The sequence below is a fragment of the Pistacia vera genome, unplaced genomic scaffold, assembly GCF_008641045.1.
Source record: "Pistacia vera cultivar Batoury unplaced genomic scaffold, PisVer_v2 Contig160, whole genome shotgun sequence".
NCBI lineage: Eukaryota > Viridiplantae > Streptophyta > Magnoliopsida > Sapindales > Anacardiaceae > Pistacia > Pistacia vera.
Window position 1 is genome coordinate 570,664 of NW_022195685.1, and position 24,254 is coordinate 594,917.

Below are 24,254 nucleotides of genomic sequence, written 5' to 3' on the forward strand. Positions count from 1 at the left end.
AAGATAATAAACTTGGTGATTCATAAGACAATATATATGAGTATCAAACTCATACATGGTAATTTGAATCCTCAAATATATCTGACTTAAATTTTTATTTGGTAAATTGAAAGAATAGACCATGCATGTACTTTTGATAAGCATCTATGGTCTCTATGTAAGTGAGTCTTTTCATTGAAAAACAGTCTGAAATTTGTTAGCTGATCATGCTCTAGTAAGATTCTGGTGACACTGACCATTGGATTATATTCAGTCTAACATATAATTTGAGTCCCATTCAGGATTTTAGCATGTCTCACCCTCTTTCAAATTCAATATATTCTGCACAAACCATTCATTTCTAGTGCAATGGATAAACATTTCAAGGTACATTCTGAGTACGAACAGTTTCTGAGTGTTCACCAGACACAATGACAATGACCCATGACTGAAAGAGTGCTTTAGAAAAAGTCATGAAAGAAATAAAGACAAAATGGGATAGAACATTATTGATGTCCATGTACACTGCATTGCATATATTCCCTATCAAGTGAATTTGAAATCTTAACTTGAGGAGAAACTGTCAACACTCAAATATGGGCACTGTCTTTCCCCATAAAGGGTCTCCTGGTTTTTGCTAGTGGATTTTATTTGGAATTGTATTAAGACTTGCTTTACTTGTCTATATATTCATACATCATTTATCTTCTTTGACAGCACTAAAATTCACTTGAAACCTTCTCCTGCTTGAAGCTAAGATGAGGTTTACAAACAAGGCTTGTGTAATTGTCACACTGGGAGCTGCTTTTGGACTTAGAGATCAATTGGTCAAGTCAAAATCGCATAGTCTTAAGCCGGAATGGACTGGAATTGTTTCTTCTATGTTGCAAGCAAAACATGTTTCAGGTTCTTTTAGTGGATCAAAGAAGGCTCACCAGACTGCAAATCAGAATCGTCAGGCCGCAGAGGAGTCCTTGAGGGTGGTGGTCTATTTGAGTTGCTGGGGACCCAACTGAGTGGCCTCACAGATTCAGAGAGCTGTTTATCCAAACCTATCCATCTCTTAGGTCAACCAAATCCCCTAAAAGATTCATGGTAATTAGCCCAGGATGATAAAATCTGTGTTCATCAACAAGCAGTGGCACTAGCTATCTCTGTTTAGAAACTAATTGTAAAGATCACCTTTACATTAAGGTGTTAATTGACTGGAAATGAAAATATTTATGACATTAATGCAAACTTCTCTCTTCATATACATATATATGATATGATTCTACATATAGTGACAATACAATAAGAAAGAAAAGTGAAAATTATAGAGAAGAGGAGTCCAAAAATAAACAAAAAGAAGAGAAATCAATACCTAAACAGAACACATCCTGTACATAATGGCCTGAAGAAACAATACAATAAAAACTCAAATCCAGTTTCATATGTTGTCCGGCAACTGAAAGTTCTGTGAACACAAAATTTGATGAGAGTTGCTTTGAACAAAGACAGTAACACCACATTTGCTACTGTTGAAGCCTTGCCATAGAGGGAAATTAACAGTTCCTGAAACATTCTTCTTGGCCGAGATGTCTTTCACAGTGCATAGTTTCTCTAGCTTCCGAACAACATAGTCATTTGACAGGACACGCCCTTTGTTCTCTCCCTTTGGAACGTCAGTCACCAACCCACTTTCATATAGAGCCACCATCACATTTGCGCCTTGATTATCCACCTTGTTCCTCAAAGCTCCTGTTAGAGAAACTTGCAAAGATTCTGGTGTAGGCCTTTGGAAAGTTGCCTGTATTATAAAATTAACCACTTCTTTCAACATCAAAATTGCATAATTTTTGCTTCGTGCTATAAATACTCAGTTTGATCAAACACAAGTAGCAAATTATCAAAAATTATGCAGTTCTTTACCCTAGTAAGGGCAAATTATCCATGAGGTGACTTCTGGAAAGGTGAGGTAGAATTTTTGGCATTCAAAAGCTGTTCAAATGTCACTTCTAACAAGTCTTAACATCATATTTTATTCAATTTTTATATTGATTTTCGGGATTAAAATTATATAATTTGAATCATGATATATTAAGTTGGCTACTGGATTGAAAAATTATACAATATATTTTTCTTTTCCAATAGTATCTGTAATGTCAGTCGTACGAAATGCTAAGAAAAGGTCTATCTTAAGTGAAGGGGTGGGCGGGTACCCACTAGTTCTAGGGATTTGGAACCGACTAAAATCTTGGAACCGAAACCTGTGTTCAGAACCTGTAACACAGGATCCGATTCCAGGTACCGAGAAAAATTCATAACCCCCCATTATTCACAAAAATGACAAAAATGACAATACACCCCCAAAAAGTACACCCTCAAAAGTTTACAAAAATTACAGTTTAATCCCATTCCACCCAAGTCTTAGTTCTGATTCCGATTTTAGTTCATGTTCCTATAGTGGTAAAATTGGAACCGCACAATATCGATTCCAATTTTTTAAAACTGAAACCCTAACTATTCGTCGATTTTGGTTTTGACTGGTTCTTTTGCACACCCCTAATCTTAAGACAACAATTTTATTTCCCCATCACCAAATCCTTTTAGATCAAATAATACCTAACATCTCACCAAATTCAAACACAAGGGCCCATATGAGCAATTAACATATTTCTAATTATCAAATTTGTGAAGTTCAAGATCTATGAATTATGATTCACGAACACCCAAAAATATAAATGTAAAAGAGCAATAATCACCTGTAAGGTAGGAGCAGGGAACCTGGGTGCACCAGTAATCGCAGACAATAATCCATCCTGATCATTCCCCTGACACTGGGCTCTCCCCTGGATCACCACCTGTGGCGTAAACATTGTATCAAGATTCAACGCCTCCACGTAAGCCTTTTGTCGAACAGTCCACTGGCTGGATCCGTACGGGTCTTTCCAGCCCATGTAGTCCCAGTAGTCCACGTGGTATGCTAACACAATCACCGGAACCTCCAGCTCGAAGTCCCCTCTTCCTAGCCGTGACACCAGCACCTCCGCCTCCGGCGACGTTTTGCAACCCTGTGAAGAAAACAGCTCCACCAGCACTGCACCACCCCGCCGTTGCTCCTCCGCCGACACATCCGCCGTTACATTCTTTTCTTGCGCATGGTTTAACGATACCTTCGTCACTGCATCATTGCTTTTTCCCCAGCCAAAACAGGAAAAGAGACGACGCCCCATTTCGTTCTTATCTCCTTCCCGCGGCGAGGCGTCTCTTCAGCTGAAAAATGAGTTCCGGGTGATGGCGGTGGCGGTGATAATGAATTAGCTAGATTACAAAGAGGGAGAGAAGATTAAAAATAAAAATAAAGGAAATTCGTATGTACCTTTTTTTTTCTTCTTTAGAACAGAGAGAAAAATGAAGAAACCAAAAGGTTTTTAACGTAAGGAATAAACGTGAGTGGTGAAGAGAGAAAGGTGGCAAGGAAGAAGGAAGGTTTGAATCGTTCTCTTTAATGTTTTCTATTTTTGTTTCTGTTTCAATCGCATTGATTGGTCGACAAATGTTGAGTTGTGATTGGGCGGTGTGCTGCGTCGGTGAGTTAAGAAGAAGATGCAGTGCAGTTGGGTGGAGTGGTAGGAACTGGGCAACAACAAAATTGAGCTGGAATGGTTGAAAAGCCATCTTTAACTGTAAAGAAATAAAATTGAATAACTTAGTGGGCACGTTGCCCACATCTTTTTTTCGGTTGGTGACAAAATTGGTAGTTAGTTTGAATGGTATTCTTTGTCAATAAGAAAGGAAGATTTTATGTCTTGGTGTCGTATTTGATGGATCTTCTCAAATCTATGTAGATGTGGTTTTCCATGTGTATTTATTTACTAATTTGAGAATCTGAGATCTATTTCTCAACAACGTACATAATATATGGAATTATGGCTTTATTCCAGCAACTTTAGTTAGGGATCGGCACGGGCCGGGGACCCCTCTCTCCAGCCCCGACCTGAAAGCCCAAGAGAATTCTCCGGTCCCGGCCCGCAGCCCCGAATTAGGCCCGATCCCCAACTTGGAAATTCGGGAAATCCCTATTTGGGGTTTTGCATTATAATTTTTTTTAATTTTTAATAATTAAAAATTATTATTATGATTTATTTTAATGAATTAAAATATCAAAATTATAATTATTATACATTATACATATATACAAATATATTATATATTAATGGTATAATATTATGTATTATGTATTAAGTAACAAGTATTAACATATGATATTATGATATTATGATTATGGATAATAACATATTATATATAATGTATAATTTTTGTTTTATAGCATATTATGTATGATATATAATATATAATATATTATAATAAATTCTAAATAAATTATACCATATATATTATAATGTCTCATTAATATTCTAAATAATACATAATATATTCCATATGATACATTATACATATATATTATAATAAGTTCTAAATAAATAACTACCATAATATAATAAGGGCAATTAGGTAATGGAATTGAAATAATGATTCAACGACGGACAAAAAAAAATTTATAATGATTTATTGATTTATTATAATTAATCAAAATATCAAATGATACATTATACATAAATAATATATATATTATGTATATCAAATGATATATTATACATATATAACATATTTATTATGTATTACAAATATTTATAATGATTTATTATATTTAATATAGTTTTATTTATTACCTTGTATATGGTTTCATAAAATACTCACATAATTATAATTTGTTTTTGTATAATTTATGACTTCATTGATTGATTTTCAATTTTCAAAATTAATATAGGATTAAATAGTTAAAATTATATATATATGGGGCGCGGACGGGCCGGGGCAAGACCAATCCCATCCCTGAATTCGGAGACCAATTTTTAGCCCGAGCCGAACTCAAATCCCGAATAATTTGGAGAAACTCCGCGTCGTTTGGGCCTGGTCGGGACGGGTATTATGCCCATCCCTTACTTTAGTAATAAACTTTAAAAATTGTAGAAAAATAAAGAAAGACTCTTTCTTTTAATTACTTTTCGATAGAGACTCTTGAGTGTATCACTCAATAGATTCTGAGTTCGAGTCATTTTTTAGATGCTAATAGAGATAGTCATTGAAGTTTTTATTTAACCGATAACTCTAAAGTTCTAAAAGATTAGTTAAGTATGTATAAACTGTTCAGACACCCGTTAGAAAAATAAAAAAGGACATAAAAATTGTAAAAATTACTGGACCGTCGGCATAAAAGATACGATATGTGTTAATACAGACTTTTCAAAGGAGTGGTTACGAGGTTTGAGTTGTAAAAAGTCGGCGAGATTTGAACCGGTCGATATTTGACTTGTTCTTCTTACAGGCAGGCTTAGCTTGGGCGGTGAGATTTGGTGAAAAAAGAAAAAGGTACACGTAAGGCTTTGGGAAATTGGGCTTTGATTTTCTTCAAAATCTTAAGCTGTTTGATGAAGTCATGGTGACCACTAAACCACCAAAGCTAATATCAATGTAAGACAAAAACCCAATTTGTAACATGTGGCAGTTAACCTACAATAATTCTGGGCCAGTCCAAAACTGCCCAAATCCAGTCCAGTGCAGCCCAGCCTCATGACACATAAGAGAAATTGAGTCACATCAGGACTTCCGGTTTGGGATAAAAAAAATCTTCAAATTTACTACTAGAGATGCAATTCATTTGATTTGATAGGTAAATGCTCTTATCTTCTTTTCTTCTAATCATAATCATGTATATATAAAATGAACTGGTGGGCACATATGGTCAAATTAATATGAAAATTTTCTAATTAATTATATATTGTCTCATTTTTTTTTTCTTAAATTGGCTTAGAGTTAGAAAGAAATTATACATTATCACATAAGAAACTCGTTTTTTTTTTTTTTTTTTTTTTTTAATGACGAAAGTATCCAGACCAGTTTACGCACATTGCAACTAAACCCTCGAGAGCTTAACTACCGACTGGGTAAGAACTCTAGTGACCACCCCTATGGCTATCAACAATCGAAGAAGAACTCGAACTCAAACCTCTTAAGTAATATACTCAAGAGTCCCTATCAAACCACTCAGCTACCAGAGATCGATTAAAGAACCTCCTTATAGTGGATGTAAAATTTCCATCTTCATAGACTTATACCACTTAGTCAAATTACATCTATAACTCAAAATTTTTCTTTCTTTCTTACCTGCTCCTGCTTAAAGAATTCCTTTGCGTGTGGTTCAACCAAATTACTTTTGTTAGTTAAGTCATGCTTCATAATTGACAAATCGACATAATAAAACTTCATATTGTTAAGAAAAAGCAGCGAAATTTCTAGCCCCCAGCCTCCCAATCTCCTCCTCACACATTAGATGGACCACTACAAAACTCGACAAAACATGCCATTCGGTCATATTTCGCCCGCCAACACCTGTCAAAATCTTACTGTAGTTCACAGACAACGAACCACGTGTCCATGATCATACAAAGTGGGTCCATATAATCCTTGTAATTTCCCAGATTTAAGCAGCATTCATGCAGTGTGCTTCCTCATCCTCTCTCTCCAATGGTGTCAGATGCAACTCTTTCATCAAAAGAAAACATATATAAGTATAGATATATATATGGCCACTCTTTAATTAGTCGAATGTGTAAATATCAGTTGCATATTTATATAAGTAATATATGCACTCTTTAATTAGTCGAATGTGTAAATATCGTTGCATTTTACAGTGAATTTTTTTTCTGCATAAATGCAGACACCAAAGGGTCCACAGGCCAATCAATATCAAATAGGTCGTTGGCTCGAGGCCATGGTATCTTTTGGTGACCACAAAGCCAAATCAATACGTGGTTGGCCCACTGGCCCTGAGGCATTTATGCTCAACTCAATATATATCTCCACCACCAGCTGCATTGCTTTCATCCATAACGTAGTTAGTTTATACTAGCTCACTCATCTGTCTCATTGAAGAAATCATTTATCTTTGTATAACGCTTTTGTATTAGCGGCCATGTTAGAGGCAAAGCAGTCATCGGCGAGACTGATATGCTCGAAACCATGCGCAAGATGCCCTTGATTGGCTGCCAAAGCCCTTGATTTCTTTGATGTCACTGAGGCCACCGAGATTGCCCGCTTCATTAAAAAGTGTAATATAAACAAGAAAGGAATTTCTTGCATGTTTGAATTGTGGTGGCTTAATTCATTACTGAGTTTGTTTTGTGTTTGATGACATGCAGGAATTTGATAGGACTTACGGAGCTGGATGGCAATGCTTGTGGGAACTGATTTTGGTTCATTTGTGACACACTGTTTTGATGTTTCATATATTTTCAAGTCGGTAGCCTTGCGATTTTGCTCTTCAGGTTCTGCAGCTGGTCAAGAGACTGATGAACCTGCAGCAAACCAGTTTGCCACATTAAGACTGTCAAAACATATGTTTTTTAGTTATACTTTCGTTTTCTGCAATATCTTTTGTATCCTCTCTTGATTAGTTGTGTGTAGACTAGCTAAAGAACAAGAAAAATATTGAAGTTTCAAATTCAATCTTGTATCCCTGTTTTCATTTTTGTATCCAGTTTCAATATTGGCCTGTGTGGTATATTGTATAGTTTAGCACACAGATGATACCAGTAGCAAGTGGACAATTTTTAAATTTCAGGAGTCGATTTAAGAGAAATTGGAGTTTAGATTTGGTGATTTGTTGAATGCATATTTAAGAATTATAAGAAGAGGTAAAGAATCCTAGAGTTATTATGTTCATGGTTGAAATTAACTAGTTTGATTCTCGACTGTAACAAGAAAAGACCAAATTGGGTCCAAATTAGCTAAGCCAGAATTTTAATTTCAATTATCAGTACAGTTAACCATTTTTAATTGCGTGCAGCACTGCAGTAATGTCTTTGTCTAGCTTGAGAAATGAAGAGTATGCTTGAAACTAAGCATAGAATTTCAGTCTTTATGAATCGTATTCACAGGATTTATTCGAAGCCAAGTGCTGGGGAACACTGTTCACTTTATCTCTGGCATCAAATTCACCCTTTTTCTTATCCATTTATTCTTCCTTTGTAGGGTCATTCTTCAATCGTGGAATAATGCTAAAGAGAACTTCTATTAATATTCCCCTTGCAAGCCAAATGTGCTAAAAAAAACAAAGATTGCTATGCCAACCACCGCTGAGTTAACTGATGGTAAAAAAGCAAAGGAATCTAAGTTTACATGGTCTTCTGGGTACAAACGTTAATGACCACTCTGGTTCAAGTCCCCGTAGCCCTTAATAGTGACGGCCACTAAAGTTTGTACTCGATTGATAGTTTTAGCAGATTAGTTGAAGTACGTATAAGTTGGTCCAAACAACCTTGATTATAAGGAAAAAAAAAAAAAGATTACTATGCATACATAAAGACATATCTACCATTACACCAAAAATGTTTCTTTCAGAGGGGCTAATTCATCTAGGTAAAAGAAGTATCCCTCGAAAATACGGCTCTGTTTGGTTCCCTTTTTGGAATACTACGATTAGTATTTCCAATAAAGTTAAACAGTAAAATTACAAAAACTCACAATATTATTCAATATTATTTAACTTTTTTTAAACCCTTTAAATTTATTAATTTAATTAAATACCCCTAAATATTTTTTAAAAAATTAAAAAAAAACCCCAGCAACCCATATTTACCAGATTCCGGCCACCACCACTGGAAAATGGCCAGAATCTGATATAATGGCACACTACCGGCTGAATCTGGCCGGTAGTGCGTCGATCTAGCATTTTTCAGCCAGATCCACGATGGATCTAGCCGGAAAAGGCCAGATCTTTGGCCGTAGCCAGTCGTCAACGACGGCCAACAGATGGTCTTCGTTGACCATCAACGACGGTCGTATCTTTAACCGTCGTTGACGAGCAAATACGGCCAGATCCACCATGGATCTGGCTGGAAAAGGCCATATCGGCACACGGCCGGCAAGATCCAGCCGGTCATGCATCGATACGATGACTCCGGCCACCCTCCGGCGGTGGTGGTCGGCTGTCCATATTTAATGGGTAGGTTGAGAGTGTTTTTGTTAACTTTTAATGTTTTATTATAGGGATGTTTAGTAAAAAAACAAACATAGGAAGTATTTTTATTAATTTTCAAATCCTACATCGTAATGTCCGCCCAATTCAACTTTTTTCAATAAAACTTTTCTAAAAAATATAAAAAAGTGAACCAAACGGAGCCTACGTTTTTTCAAGAACTATAAGTACTCGAATACTGTTGTGAATGCAGACACCAAAGGGTCCACAGGGCCAATCAATATCAAATAGGTCGTTGGCTCGAGGCCATGGTATCTTTTGGTGACCACAAAGACAAAATCAATACGTGGTTGGCCCACTGGCCCCGAGGCATTTAAGCTCAACTCAATATGTAATCTCCACCACCAGCTGCATATGCATTTCATCCATAACGTAGTTAATTTATACTTAGCTCACTCATTCTGTCTTCATTGAAGAAATCATTTATCTTTGTATAAACGCTTTTGTATTAGCAGCCATGTTAGAAGGCAAAGCAGTCATCGGCGAGACTGATATGCTCGAATCCATGCAGCAAGATGCCCTTGATTTGGCTGCCAAAGCCCTTGATTTCTTTGATGTCACTGAGGCCACCGAGATTGCCCGCTTCATTAAAAAGGTAAATATAAACAAGAAAGGAATTTCTTGCATGTTTGAATTGTGGTGGCTTAATTCATTACTGAGTTTGTTTTGTGTTTGATGACATGCAGGAATTTGATAGGACTTACGGAGCTGGATGGCAATGCATTGTGGGAACTGATTTTGGTTCATTTGTGACACACTGTTTTGGATGTTTCATATATTTTCAAGTCGGTAGCCTTGCGATTTTGCTCTTCAGGGGTTCTGCAGCTGGTCAAGAGACTGATGAACCTGCAGCAAACCAGTTTGCCACATTAGAGACTGTCAAAACATAATGTTTTTAGTTATACTTTCGTTTTCTGCAATATCTTTTGTATCCTCTCTTGATTAGTTGTGTGTAGACTAGCTAGAAGAACAAGAAAAATATTGAAGAGTTTCAAATTCAATCTTGTATCCCTGTTTTCATTTTTGTATCCAGTTTCAATATTGGCCTGTGTGGTATATTGTATAGTTTAGCACACAGATGATACCAGTAGAAAGTGGACAATTTTTAGAATTTCAGGAGTCGATTTAAGAGAAATTGGAGTTTAGATTTGGTGATTTGTTGAATGCATATGTAAGAATTATAAGAAGAAGGTAAAGAATCCTAGAGTTATTATGTTCATGGTTGAAATTAACTAGTTTGATTCTCGACTGTAACAAGAAAAGACCAAATTGGGTCCAAATTAGCTAAGCCAGAATTTTAATTTCAATTATCAGTACAGTTAACCATTTTTAATTGCGTGCAGCACTGCAGTAATGTCTTTGTCTAGCATGAGAAATGAAGAGTATGCTTGAAACTAAGCATAGAATTTCAGTCTTTATGAATCGTATTCACAGGATTTATTCGAAGCCAAGTGCTGGGGAACACTGTTCACTTTATATCTGGCATCAAATTCACCCTTTTTCTTATCCATTTATTCTTCCTTTGTAGGGTCATTCTTCAATTGTGGATAAGATATGAAATAATGCTAAAGAGAACTTCTATTAATATTCCCCTTGCAAGCCAAATGTGCTAAAAAAAAAAACTAAGATTACTATGCAAACTACGACTGAGTGATAAGTGATCAGATGTTAAAAAAGCAAAAGAATCTAAATTTATATAGTCTTCTGGGTATAAACTTTAGTGACCATTCGAGTTCGAGTTTCTACAACCCCTAATAGTTGTGGCCACTAGAGATTATACCTAACTAGTAGTTTTAAGATTTTAGCAAATTAGTTAAAGTACGCGTAAGCTAGTCCGAACATTTGATCATTAGAGAAAAAAAAAATTTAATATACATACATAAAGACTTATCTACCATTACACCGAAAAATGTTTCTTTCAGAAGGGCTAATTCATCTAGGTAAAAGAAGTATCCCCCAAAATTATGTTTTTTCAAGAACTATAAGTACTCGAATACTATTGTTATTTCTCTTGTTGGAAAATGTATTTTGTTAAAAGCAGTCGTTAATGTACCATTTTTTTACATGCATTACCTCTAAAAAGCATGATCACATATATATTTCAAACTATGAATAATATTTAATTCTAAGGAAAGACATCCGTCATAAAATTACTATCTTACTACCTAATTAAACTATTCTTTTAAGTTAGAAATTGCTCTTTCCAACTTCTACATTAAGAAAAGGAAGCATTCTATATACAAACTTAGTGCCTTATGGAGAAAGAGAACTAAATTACTCCGTCAAATTAAACAGAATGAATTCCACAATCCATACATGGTTTCATCATAAGTTCTCAGAAATCAAAATCATCTTGATTCGGCTTTGGTGAAGTCAACAAAGCGGTATAAAGCCTGAGCCTATCCTCCCCCAACGATGAGCACCTCGACAAAGGTCTCCGAGGCCGTATAAACGACAACGAAGTAAGCGTTAAACGGTGCTTGTACCGCCTCCAAGCCAGCTGAATTGCCACAGCCGCCCAGGTCCTCCATCCTGGAGAATAATATCTTGCACTTCTCTTCACTCTTTCATTCACAAATGTGTACCTGAAATGTTGTGTCACATATTTTACATCCTCAGCTTCCAGGCNTTGTTATTTCTCTTGTTGGAAAATGTATTTTGTTAAAAGCAGTCGTTAATGTACCATTTTTTTACATGCATTACCTCTAAAAAGCATGATCACATATATATTTAAAACTGTGAATAATATTTAATTCTAAGAAAAGACATCCGTCATAAAATTACCATCTTACTACCTAATTAAACTATTCTTTTAAGTTTTAAGTTAGAAATTCCTCTTTCCAACTTCTACATTAGGAAAAGGAAGCATTCTATATACAAACTTAGTGCCTTATGGAGAAAGAGAACTAAATTACTCCGTCAAATTAAACAGAATGAATTCCACAATCCATACATGGTTTCATCATAAGTTCTCAGAAATCAAAATCATCTTGATTCGGCTTTGGTGAAGTCAACAAAGCGGTATAAAGCCTGAGCCTATCCTCCCCCAACGATGAGCACCTCGACAAAGGTCTCCGAGGCCGTATAAACGACAACGAAGTAAGCGTTAAACGGTGCTTGTACCGCCTCCAAGCCAGCTGAATTGCCACAGCCGCCCAGGTCCTCCATCCTGGAGAATAATATCTTGCACTTCTCTTCACTCTTTCATTCACAAATGTGTACCTGAAATGTTGTGTCACATATTTTACATCCTCAGCTTCCAGGCCAAACGCCTCCGTAGTTTCCAGGGTCACCAGAGTCGATGAAGACGGCGGAAGCCTTTCGATGAAGGGTCTTCTCAGGCACCAGGACAAGAGCTCATCGCCACTGAAGTTTCCGGGGCCTAACATGCAGCAACTCTTTATATTATTATGCAGAATTTGACTACTCTGAAGATGTCCCCTCACCACAAATAACATTCTTTGAACTGGGTCACCCTCTCTTGTTATCTACATAAAAACAATTATATAATCACACTAAACTTTTCAGAATAAACATCCAATATATTGAAATTAATCAAGAAACAATGGAAATTATATTGGAGCTTACAGTTTCTCCCTTCGTAAATATGAGGGACTTCACTCGGTCACAAATATTCTCCAGGACTAGATCATCCATATGCTGGAATAATGGTACCTGAAACATATAATTGAATTGCAGTAAATCCCAGTAAGAAATGATGCACTGACAACGTATATATTATTTATTTTGTTGGGCCCAAATCACTCTTTTGAAATTGTATAAAGTTTTCTTTTTGGTCTTTATTCGAAGTAATTAGTAAAGCAGGAAAAAAAAAAAAAACAACTTTTGACAAATTTCAAGGCTTAGATTGAGCTAATAATTGGTGGTACCTGTCTCACTAAGTCCAAACAGAGGTGATACTTGATGTCTCTCCTTAGGCCCTCAGGCAGATTACTGATCATCTCACACTCATCGACCCCGCGCATGGCGGCCCATCGTTGCCTTTCATAGTTGCGGACTCGGTGCCTGAAACCCTGCGGCAAGTGCCTCTTCCTCATCCACCATTCTATGTTCCTCATCTTCAACTGCATCGCTTGTTTTTTTGATGTTGTTGCATGCAAGAACACCTTCATCCCCATCAAATTATAAGACTTTTAAAAATTCGAATTTAAACCCCCGTTAATGTTAACGAGAATCGATAAGAGTTCACAAAATTTTATCATTTTATGTCAAAAAAAAAAAAAAATTCATGCATACAAATTAAATATGGTCACTATGAAAATAATTAAAATGGTACGAGTATAGCTTAATATTTCCCATCATAAATAGTGCGAAAATAGACCTTGCACATTGGGCGTATTAAAAGGTTGTCGTTTGCATGCAAATTATTTAGTATACAAAACAAACCAAGCTACAAGTGTTCATATGTAAGGACAGGAATAAAGACACGAACATGTTCTGTCGGTATCAACCACCCATCATGCTCGTTTGATATGAAACAAATTACTGCCTCAGAAATTTGAGTACGACTCTGATTTCAGCCAATAATCACAATGGGAGGCTTATTGGAGCATTATATTTTACATTTATTCGCATTTTTTATATATAATATATAATACTTTACTTGTTTCACTGTATCATATATATGTTTCAGAAATTCAATTATATAATCAATTATGTGGTTAATTAGAGTATAAATAATTACCTTGATATTTCCAATCAACATGGTCACAAGAAGAAGTCCACTGGTTAGAACAATAATGTTGAAAACAACTTCTAACCATTCTGTTGTGCTCTCCAAGTTGCCGAAAGTGCTGATGATGATCATAAATCCGTAAAGGTATCAGTCAATAGAAGAAACTTTCAACAGATGGAAACAAAAGTCTAATTTGATTTCTAATTAACAAACAAATATTTTATGTTTCGATTCTGTTCAGAACAAAGAAAAGAATTTTAAACTGTTCTTTACGAATTAAATAACTGTTTCTCCTTTATTTGGTCTGTCGAGAGCCAGGCAGAACTGTAGGAAAGTCAATTATTAAAGCCAGCTATTACACGACACAAGCATTAATGAAGAACTAAACAAAGTATCAACAGCTCTAATTTTGAAAAAACCCAGAATGGAGAAGGGTGAAAAGAATAGTACCTGAGAGTCATTAGGCCCCAAAAAATGGGAAACAGTATTTTCTCCAAGCGGCTATCATTGGTGACAAGTTGAACAGTCCATTTATAAGCGCCATAGTCATAGTTATTGGAACTGTCTATGCATGTAAATCTTGCTTGCTTGTTCTCTGCCCAGGCCAGTCTCGCTCTATCTCTCACCATGTTTGAAGTTGTGCCATAGTAAATAGAATCTTTGCATGACAGTAATCGAAGGTCACAACCATTTGTTACTCTGCATTGCTCTCTCAGGCATTTTGCAGACCTCTGAATCCCGAGCAAGTACCAACAAGCTCCTGCTGCCTGCACATATTTGTTTAAAGAATGAGAGAGAACCCATGTGACATTTTCTTGATAATTTATCAGTAATATCCCAGTTCACGTCAAGATACTGCGGATTTATCTCTTTTCCATCTTGAATAGTGAAGCTCAGAAGACGTCCCAGATTGGTACTCCAAGTCTCACTATTTGAGATGGGTAAAAGATAAATCCACAATATTTTGACAGTAGGACGAGGTGGCATATTATCAAATTCAAAAAGCTAGTTAAAATCCATTTTGCTGTCATTAATTCTCTAAAAAGACATTCACACATATAAAAACTGTTCATAAGAAGATAACACATTGTACTGTTGCACATTCAGGTTCAATTGATAGTTCAATATACCTCTATTATTTCCAGATATTTCAATATGCATCTACTGTTTCAAGAAATAGTGAATGGTAACAGTTAATGAAGGCTCAATTCTTAGTTTGAGCTCCAAGGTAGTTCAAAATGTGGCTACTACTATAGACCAGAAGGTTCTCTTGTTAAAGTAATTAACACAGTTCCTCCTTCTTCACATGAGTCACGATATCGAGACTATTGTGGATTTCACCTCATGAGAAAATCTCTTTACTTTTTTCTTTCTGGCTTATCTTTTTTCTTTTTGTCTACGGAGTTGGACCACTTTGCCCACAGATTGTAGACCTTTATACAATAGTTTAATTGTTCTAAAAGAACCCTAGTGCATGATTATAAAAAGGATTTAATCTTTGTTATAAATATATTCTCCCACCTTTATTGAAAAGCAAAAGTTTTAAGATTTTGTGTTCACAAATATCACTTCAGTTTATGGTGTCAACTTTTAAACCATAACATTATTTGTAATATTATCCTCTAATAAATGACAAAACGAGCGTGATGTTCTCAGCTCCAAAAGGATTATACTTTCAATAAAAAGTGTTAAAAGCACCGGAAAAGATTAACTTACGTGTGATGCAACAAAATATGCTATCATGTTGAGTACAATCCCCCACCAAACGGTTCCAAATATGTAGCCAGAGAGATTCTGCATGCGGCGCAGGAGGCACACCGAGTGGTAGATTTTTGGAAGATATTGAAACAAAAACATTATCAGGAACACTGTCATCACTAGAGTTATTGATCCTTTCTCCAACAACGCCGGGATCGCCACCCACAGCACAACCTGTTTACGTTCAAATTTCACAGTTTTTGTTAAAGAAATTAAGCTCAACGAGTAGCTAAAATTCAACATTCTTAAGTGATTTCATTATCGTCCTTGAGACTGCTAATAAAGTGACACAGTGGGATAATCTGACTTCTGCAACCCTTTATCATGACAGAAACACGAGTGGTTAAGTTTCTTAAATTATATTGGTACGAGAGTTGATATGTAGTTTTATTCTTTTTATCTTTCCACTTCGCCGTGGACCATCCATTGTCTAAATCTTAAGTATCAATTGAATGTTCACACGCCAATACAATATAAACCTGATCGGCTTGGACCACAGAAAGGACTAGAGATTAGAGAAAGGAAGAAGAAAAGAAGAAAAAATACTGTACAAAAATAGTTTGTGAAGAGTATTATCCATATCATGAGATAATTAAGAATTTTCTGCTAATGTTCACACGGGGTATCTGTGTCTAGAACTAGAAGTGTTTATGCAAAAAGTACTTCCAAACAAAAACTGGTATTTTCTTCAAAAAAAAAAAAAAAAAAAAACAGTAAATATACAAAAACGAAAAGTTTAAGTACTTAATTAAAATACTGTCTCAAATATAATATAAAAAAGCACTTCCAGTTTTCAACATCACCAATTCTCGAATTTTTGATAACATTGTCACTTCTAAATTCTTTCTCTCCCGAGTCTTACCTAGCAATTAGTGACCAAAGATATAGTTGGAAAATAGTGTAATTATGGGGAAACGTTAAAACAATATGCTTCCTTTAAATTTTTTGCGTGTTTAAATTAAAGATATAGTTGGAAAATAGTTTACTTTGAAGAAATGACCTTTAATCACATCACCAGCACATGCATGTTATCGCTTTTGGGAGACCGAGAACTTACTTCCATCTTCTAAATATGTCAGCTAGCTATAATTATACATCTTGATTTTAAGTTTTTTTAATTAGCTAACGCAACCCTTAATCAATATAACAAATCAAAAATGGTTATGACAGTCATGACTCTCTTGAAAAAGGAAAAATAATAATTTTATGACTCAGTGAAGAATTAATTTTCTTTCTTAGTAAAGATTTTGTATACGTGTATAGATACTATAAATGACGTAAGTTCAATAATTACCATGACGGTATTTTCTTAAAAAAATTTCATATATGGAGGAAGAGATTCCAGGTACAGAGATGAGTCAACCACCACTGAACCAGATTCTACTGCAAAAGAGAAACGTCCATGGAGTCTCTCTCTCTGTGTACAGACTCTAAATTATTTTCGTCCTTTTAGTTTAACTTGTTATTCCCCATTATGCCCTTCTGAAACTTAGAAACGACATGGTTTCATCACATGTTAGCTACCTCTACTGCATGCATATGCCCAGTTGTAAGTGTAAGACTAAGAGTAATTTCCGTTGCATGCATAAAACGACTAATTTCTTCATTTCCACTTGTCACCTTCCCCCACTTCCCTCTCTATAAATTTATATTTAAAAAAAAATGGCATGAATGGTTAGAACTCTTTGGTTTTTTTTAAACCTCAAAATGGTAAGATAGTAGAAGACGATTGAAAGTAACGACGATGATAGTGATATACTAGAAAAATGGGTGAAAAAATAAATAAAAATATATTAATTAATTAGTACCTGAGGGAGGGGGAGGATAACAAAGAGATCAAAGAAGAAACCCTTTTTAGCTTTCAAGTAACGGAGAGCCACCGAGCGTGAATTCTGCTGCTGTATTGTGTGGGTCACAGAGCTATCTGCGCTGCCAACACCGCAGGTGGTGGCTGCGGCTGTGGCGGCAGCAGCAGCAGCAGCACCAACACAGTAGGTTCGCTTGGCCATCTTGAGCTCCAACCACATGTTCCATACGTGTAACACGTCGGTCATGCACCGGAGAGCCGTGACGGTGATGGCGAACCACCCATCGATGAAGAGGCACATACACGTGTCACTTATAGAGAGAGCGTAGAAGAACAGAGGGTCCACGAAGAGCCCTGTGGCACATACAAGGAGAAAAACCCTATTCCATTCTTGAACCCATTTGGCTCTCGGGTCCAAAACTTGACCAAAAGACCAACCTCGCCGGGTTCTTGGAGCTCTACTTCTGCACATGGAGAACATACTCGGGCAATAATTCTCATTATGTGATGAGCTCTCTTCTTCTTCTTCTTCTTCTTCTTCCTCTTCTTGGTTAACCATTTCCTCTTCTTTGTCATCAGAATCGTCGTCCGTGAAGTATTGCATGAGGGTTGCAGGTGACAAGAATCCTTGTTCAGTCGCCATGGCCGGCTAGTTGGTGAGAGAAAGAGAGTGTTATTTGTAGAGAATAAGACTGAGAGGTTTGGATTGAAACAAGTCTCAGAAAAGACATAATAATTGGAGGGGTGGAAACTGGGAGAGTTGGCAAGTTTATGTGAAGTTACATTATCACCCTTGTACTATATTTTGGTTTTTAATTTTAATTTTTTTAACTTTTAATTATTCATTATTAAATGTGCTTAAGCCTAGAGATAGTGGACACATGTTTGAATTTTAATGCTTGTATGATCTGGACATGACCAAATTGTTAATACATGCAACCTGTTTACTTCTTTATCATTGATTATAGTATAATTAATTTAAATTTGCCAGAGTGAAATTGCCATAACCATAAGAGCACCCAATTGGCAGCTTATATATGAGGTGTATAATAAAGTACTTATATATGAGGTATAATAAAGTAAGAATGAAGAACCAATTAATTCTAACCTTAAACATCCTAAATTCAAAATCTCTTTTATTTTATTGATCAATTAAGTATTATTAAAGTATATCGATTTTGTTTAAACATGAACGAACGGTCGTTCATTCCATTCATAAAGAATAATTTTTTTTTTTTTTTATAAGGAATGACTATTATTTTATAGGAAACAATCATACATTTATTCTTTATGAAAGAACGGTTGGTGGTCTCTAAAAAATGATTATTTATGTCTAATCAAAGTAATTTAATATCTTGAATAAGAATGTTGTGAAATTAGATTATTGGCGTAATATTATTCTGTATATATATATACAAATGATTCAATATATATAACATACCAAATGGACATGTAATTTAGTGTTCATTATCCAAAAAAATATTATTGAGCTCTTAAAGTAAAATATTAACTTATAATATTGTTTTTCTATGCTAATCATTGTTTTTCGATGTAAATGGAATTTCGGTGAGGATTGATCGTCATCTCAGTAAAATAGTAAAAGATTTGAAGCAGCTGTAGGCCAAATCCATCAGTTGCTTTTGCCAAAACCTATGCGCGCTCCATGAGTTGGGGCTGGGCAATAATTAACAAGCGACAGAGGCACTCCCGTCTTGTCAACCCCAAATTTAAATGGAATCGAAGAAAATTTATCTTTGCCACATATATACACAGTGAAACTCTATCAGCATAGAAAGTTACCAAAAGGTTGGTGCATAAAACAAACAAATTGTTTAATCAACCCCACTTTCAACACTGACGTTTCTTCCTATCCCACTTATCATTTTTAGGTTGTAGAAAAAGCCATTGATGCTTTTTTTCCTTTAATTTATGTCCCAATAATTCCAAGCTTTTAACTATTTAAGAGTTGAATAAGCTTTCCCTACAAGCTCCCCAGTTAACGGAAATATTAATATTTAAGCAATAAGATCAAATATCAGAAGGGATTACTACTGATTCAAACACCAATTACTTTTAAAACAAATATTCGAAGCTAGGTCTATAGGATAGAATTCACAGGAGTAACAGCGAGATTCAGGAACAGTAAGTGTATTTTTATGGGAAAAAGTTGGTGGATATTGAGGAGTGATTCAATATCTTTTTAGATTAATTTCACCATAACATTTTTAAAATTTTTTTTATATGACTTAAATTTTTTATTATAAAGAGTTTATTTATAAAAATAAGAGTCTAATAAATTATTTATTTTTTAAATCTAAATTAAATAGTGAATTTGATTTTTTAATTTTAGAGAGTCAAATTTTATTTTTTATTTTAATATTAATTAATAAATTATAAATTCATTATTTATAAGAAAGATGATTTTTTATTTATATATTATAAATTAATCAACAAATAATACTTCAGTAATTACAAAGAAAGTACAAACGCACGGACGTATCTCCATCAGGGGCATAAATCACGCATTTAGAACTAGAGGGCCCATAAATAATATAAGTGCTACCAACCATGATTCATGAAGCAGCTATGCAAAGCAATTCATATAAGAAGACAAAAACTGAAAGCAGTTTCAGTTTCATTCACCCTCGTGCTTGAGAACAATTAATTGTTTCAAACAAAAGGTTATTGGGATCTAGGTACATATTCCATATATTTCCAAGAAAAATTTAATGCAATTTGGGTACAAATTATACTGTAGAAATTAAAAAGTGGTGTTATGTTTACTCTTCTTTATTGTTTTTTATAAATTTACCCGCATGCTATTTCATGTATCGGACAAAAATGACCACATACTAACAGTAAATCTGGCCTTTTTCACTTAGATTCATGATGAATCTGATTGAAAATGTTATTTCGGTACACAATCTGCTAGATCCAATTGATTGTGTATTTATATGACGACTCCGACCATTCTTTGACAGTGGTAACTGGTTGTCGGTATTTAATAGGTGAGTGAAGGTATTTTTATAATTTTTAATATTTTTATTACAGGAGTGTTTAGTAAATTAACAAATATTGAGAGTATTTTTGTTAATTTTTAAATCATACCTCGTTATTATCACCCAACTCTTACTTTTTCAAAAATACAATCTAAAATACTAAAACAAACACATTGTTAATTATCTAATTAACACTGATTTTTTTTTTTTGTAATCAAGGTGTCCGATGAGCTTGCTCGTACTTCAATTAATCTGTGGAATCCATTAAACACCTTACGAACTCAAAAGACCAAATAAACTACATTATGTTTCAAAGCTGAACAATATAATCGCAATATGTTGTACACCTACACTTAAACTGTTGAGCGTCACTGATAATAGAACTTTGTCGATGGAGATATCTATTAAAACACATGCATAGACTACATGGTAATACAACAGGCAAGCTGCATGCCTCGCCTCGCAATGCCAACATAACGTCGAAAAGAGACTAAAATGATAGTCCCAATGGAAAGGGTTCGTAGGAGACTGGGGTACCCATACCCAAAACAGAAGTGGCGTCGCAATAGTAGGTGGAAAATTCTATTAATATGCAAAAAAAATTGTATTATATATACATACTAGATGATAAAGAAGCTCTCCACATTTTTGTCGTGTACATAGTGAATTATCATCTCATGCAATTTTCAAAGGGAACTACATGATTGCATTCCCTTTTTTTTTATTTTTTTTATTTTTTTTTTATTTTTATTGTTAGTAAAGTGATAGTATAAGAAGTAATTTTTAGGAAAATTTCCAAATCAAAAGGCCTAATAATTCATATATTTAAAAGAGGGTACGTTTGGAAAAGAAAGAAAAAAAAATTATATACAATTGAGAGGACAATATGGATGGACATGATCAGGAAGAAAATTATGATGAAAAATGAGTAAGGCAAAGCAAGAAGGTAAGGAAAGAGACTGTGGTCTGGCTTATTCACACATAAGTTTAATGAACACAGGTTCCATGCAGCTTCGTTGTTTTGTTTGTTTGTTTGTTCATCAATTATCAACTATCAACACGCACCCTCTCAACATCTCGAAATGGCTAACCCAAGAGACGCCACTGTTGGACACTTGAACACAACACTACCGTTTGCAGCTACCGGCCACCTGCATTAATAGTAAATAATCTATTGAAGTATAAACAAAAACAACTTTAATGACTATTAATTTAAAAATTAATGCATGAATGTCACTCTCAAAACTGGGACACGTTACAAGTGATTATAACTTTAATTAATATAATAGAATGATAGGTGTGCATGATCGGTGTAACATATAATAATTAATTAAAGATGTGTTTTTTCTGTTGATATTTGTTGGAGATCCCATATCGACTAGACACACTCAAGCCAATGGGTTTATAAGAGTGGATAGTCCTCCCACTCAATAAGGCCTTTTGGGTGAGGAGTTAGACCCAACTCAAATTCTAACATGGTATCAGAGTCAGCCTCATCTGAGCTGAGTGATTGACCAACGGTGGGCTGTCAAACTACCTCCATTCATAGGCAAGTGGACTATATGGGCTTGACCGTGAGGGAGAGTGTTGGAGATCCCATATCGACTAGGCACACTCAAGTCAATGGGTTTATAAGAATAGACAATCCTCTCATTCAATAAGGCCTTTTGGGTGAGGAGTTAGGCCCAATTCAAATTCTAACTATATTTACCTCAGAAAACAAAATTTGCTTTGGTTCATCGGTTTCACGAACACAAACAAAAATTAAAATATGATTTATATATTATATTTTTCTTGTGAAGGAGGTAGGGCACCTTATCGTTAGAATGTTTTCTGAAGGAGATAATTCATTGTCTCCAGTCAAAGCTGCCTATAAGATAAGGATTATAATTCATTCTAGGAAATTGAAAAAATATATCAATAATTTCCTAGATTTGAGAAATAAGACATAATGGCGTAGCCCTTCAAATCTTGAAGACGACAAGAAATCTCAATTATATCTGACTACTTGTAGTTGTGGAGAACCCTTAGAAATATTTGTGCAACTTCTGAATTACGCAATAAAAAGAAAGAAAATTAGTCAAAAATGGTTATCATTTTCATTTATCAGATCTTTCAAAATATATTCTTGACTTGAAGTTGAAATGATACCGCTACAGCACTGGCAGTAAAACTACAGCGTTCAACTGATATTTCTTGCAAAATTTTTAAATTCACTTGCACATTTAAAGTAGATTTTCATTAATGATCAACCTGCAGACCTAGCTAATTCTTATTTGCCTGTACTGTACCCTTCACTTTTCCATGAGTTTCTTACTCTTTTTACTCCTTTCATGATCTCGTTCATGGCATCCGACTCAAAACGTCTAATCGTAAGTTACCTTGTAACATCATCATCACTTTAGCGTTAAAACACAATTTATTCCATTTTTATTTGGTTCAATGAAAGAAGAAAAAATCTGTGCATATTACGCCCGACTATCACTTCTAGAACTTTTATTTGGTTCTGTATTGTGCAATGTTCAATATATTCTCTCCGTGAATGTGAATCACAAAAACTAAGCTCAAATTTCATAAAAGCCTTGATAAAAGACGACAATTCTAGCGGGAAAATTCAAGTTAGCTCAGCCATCATCTATCAGATAGAATGAGGGCCTGATGGAATGATTTCAAGGACTGGACCACACACACCTAAGAATTACGTAAGAAAAGATTGGAATTTTTCGATAACGTAACGCCAATGCATTTGGCTGCATCCACAATTTTTAATTTCCAGGAAATGCACGATTTCATTTTCAAGATCTTGGAAGCATTCTCATTACTTACTTCCTTCCCAAAACCTGCCAAGGAGACTTGTCATTTTGCTCCGTACGTTAAAACATTTATGTGCGAGGCAGGAAACCTGCATTTTGCCTAAGGTTCTTATATATATCTATCTATATAAACAAATTGATGTGACATAAAATAGATGGACGAATTTGTATATAAACTCAATCTAAAAAATGTTAATTAATATAGATAAATGTATGATAATAAAAAAATTGTGTCCCGTTAGTTTATATACAAGAATTTATATTCTAATTTGTACGTGTAACATCATTTTATAAATATATCACTATTTATATATGAATATATCATTTGAAGGGAAAGGAACAATAGATTTTTTAAAGGGGATTTTTATGGATGTTTGGACAATTCACAACCATATTCAGAACATGGTGAGAGATAGGGCTATGGACCTCAACAAAATGAAATCTTTCATGGCCAACAGAAGACTTGCGTAGATTTGGGGATTACGTATGACTATTTTTAAAACCAACATGTATCGAACATAGGTTTTTCTAACCCAAGGCTTGTCCTGAAGTAGGAATGATATTGTGTATTGTTGTTCTTAGTCTTGTTCAAGTTTTTTTCAATCCTAATATAGGGCATGTCCTCTAGTAGAATGTCTTTATCTTTGTGTTTTTTTACTTGCTAGGCACAACACTTCTCTCCTCTTATCCTAAGGCCTGTCCAAAGGTAAAATTGTCAGTTTTTTTTATAGCCTCTCAGTAAATTCTTTCTTTCTTTTAATGGTACTTCTTACTTACCAAAAAAGAAATATACATATATATTAAACATCTTCAAAGTCTTTCCGGGTTAAAAGGAAATTTCTTTTATCTGATGAAAATTTGAAGGCACAGTGTTGTAACTATTATATTATTAGCGTTTGTTTACGAGGTTTGCGTCATCTTATTATCTTATTTCAATTCACTTAACTTTAAATTGAAAGATGTTTTGACATATATTTATTATTAATAATATACTATTTTCGTTATCCTTTTAATTAAAAATCTATCAATCATATATGATTTGACCTTGCATACACTAAATTTCAAACTGATATGACCTACTCCATTAACACAATTAATTAACCACATGAATCTCGTCTCA

The 24,254-nt window shown here is 34.8% G+C and overlaps 3 protein-coding genes across 5 annotated transcripts; 1 reads left to right on the plus strand and 2 right to left on the minus strand.

The window, feature by feature from the left end:
• Nucleotides 1-341: 341 nt before the first annotated feature.
• Nucleotides 342-3,554, minus strand: LOC116125202. 2 transcript variants are annotated; one of them, XR_004127294.1, is made up of 4 exons: nt 3,341-3,554; nt 2,724-3,234; nt 1,343-1,768; nt 342-1,060 (listed from the first exon to the last, which is right to left on the minus strand). XR_004127294.1 is itself a non-coding variant. In XM_031410941.1 (3 exons), exons 2-3 carry the CDS (start codon nt 3,192-3,194, stop codon nt 1,409-1,411), a joined length of 831 nt encoding a protein of 276 aa, XP_031266801.1. In that variant the 5' UTR covers nt 3,195-3,234; nt 3,341-3,554; the 3' UTR covers nt 1,276-1,408. The 2 variants fall into 2 exon arrangements, 1 of the variants encoding a protein (XP_031266801.1); XM_031410941.1 differs by lacking the exon at nt 342-1,060 and having other exon boundaries at nt 1,276-1,768.
• Nucleotides 3,555-9,518: 5,964 nt separating this feature from the next.
• On the plus strand, nt 9,519-10,289 carry LOC116125201 (dynein light chain 2, cytoplasmic). Its single transcript, XM_031410940.1, has 2 exons — nt 9,519-9,656; nt 9,748-10,289. The coding sequence occupies exons 1-2, from the start codon at nt 9,519-9,521 to the stop codon at nt 9,949-9,951; spliced, it is 342 nt and encodes a 113-aa protein (XP_031266800.1). The 3' UTR covers nt 9,952-10,289.
• Nucleotides 10,290-11,314: 1,025 nt separating this feature from the next.
• Nucleotides 11,315-18,082, minus strand: LOC116125139 (cyclic nucleotide-gated ion channel 4). Of its 2 annotated transcripts, XM_031410856.1 has the most exons (8): nt 17,324-18,082; nt 15,474-15,689; nt 14,208-14,524; nt 13,767-13,875; nt 12,952-13,188; nt 12,650-12,736; nt 12,313-12,549; nt 11,315-11,675 (listed from the first exon to the last, which is right to left on the minus strand). In XM_031410856.1, exons 1-8 carry the CDS (start codon nt 17,963-17,965, stop codon nt 11,397-11,399), a joined length of 2,124 nt encoding a protein of 707 aa, XP_031266716.1. In that variant the 5' UTR covers nt 17,966-18,082; the 3' UTR covers nt 11,315-11,396. The 2 variants fall into 2 exon arrangements, with proteins under 2 accessions (XP_031266716.1, XP_031266715.1); XM_031410855.1 differs by lacking the exon at nt 11,315-11,675 and having other exon boundaries at nt 11,952-12,549; nt 17,324-18,080.
• Nucleotides 18,083-24,254: the final 6,172 nt, after the last annotated feature.

Excerpts from the sequence above, each read along its gene's own strand:
- LOC116125202 (XM_031410941.1), bottom strand. The coding sequence starts at position 3,194 with ATGGGGCGTCGTCTCTTTTCCTGTTTTGGCTGGGGAAAAAGCAATGAT. Across the intron at positions 1,769-2,723 it reads TCCCTGCTCCTACCTTACAG|GCAACTTTCCAAAGGCCTAC; the intron begins GTGATTATTGCT and ends TTTATAATACAG.
- LOC116125201 (XM_031410940.1), top strand. The coding sequence starts at position 9,519 with ATGTTAGAAGGCAAAGCAGTCATCGGCGAGACTGATATGCTCGAATCC. Across the intron at positions 9,657-9,747 it reads TTGCCCGCTTCATTAAAAAG|GAATTTGATAGGACTTACGG; the intron begins GTAAATATAAAC and ends GATGACATGCAG.
- LOC116125139 (XM_031410856.1), bottom strand. The coding sequence starts at position 17,965 with ATGGCGACTGAACAAGGATTCTTGTCACCTGCAACCCTCATGCAATAC. Across the intron at positions 15,690-17,323 it reads TTATCCTCCCCCTCCCTCAG|GTTGTGCTGTGGGTGGCGAT; the intron begins GTACTAATTAAT and ends GAACGTAAACAG. Across the intron at positions 11,676-12,312 it reads CGTTTGGCCTGGAAGCTGAG|GATGTAAAATATGTGACACA; the intron begins GATGTAAAATAT and ends CTGGAAGCTGAG.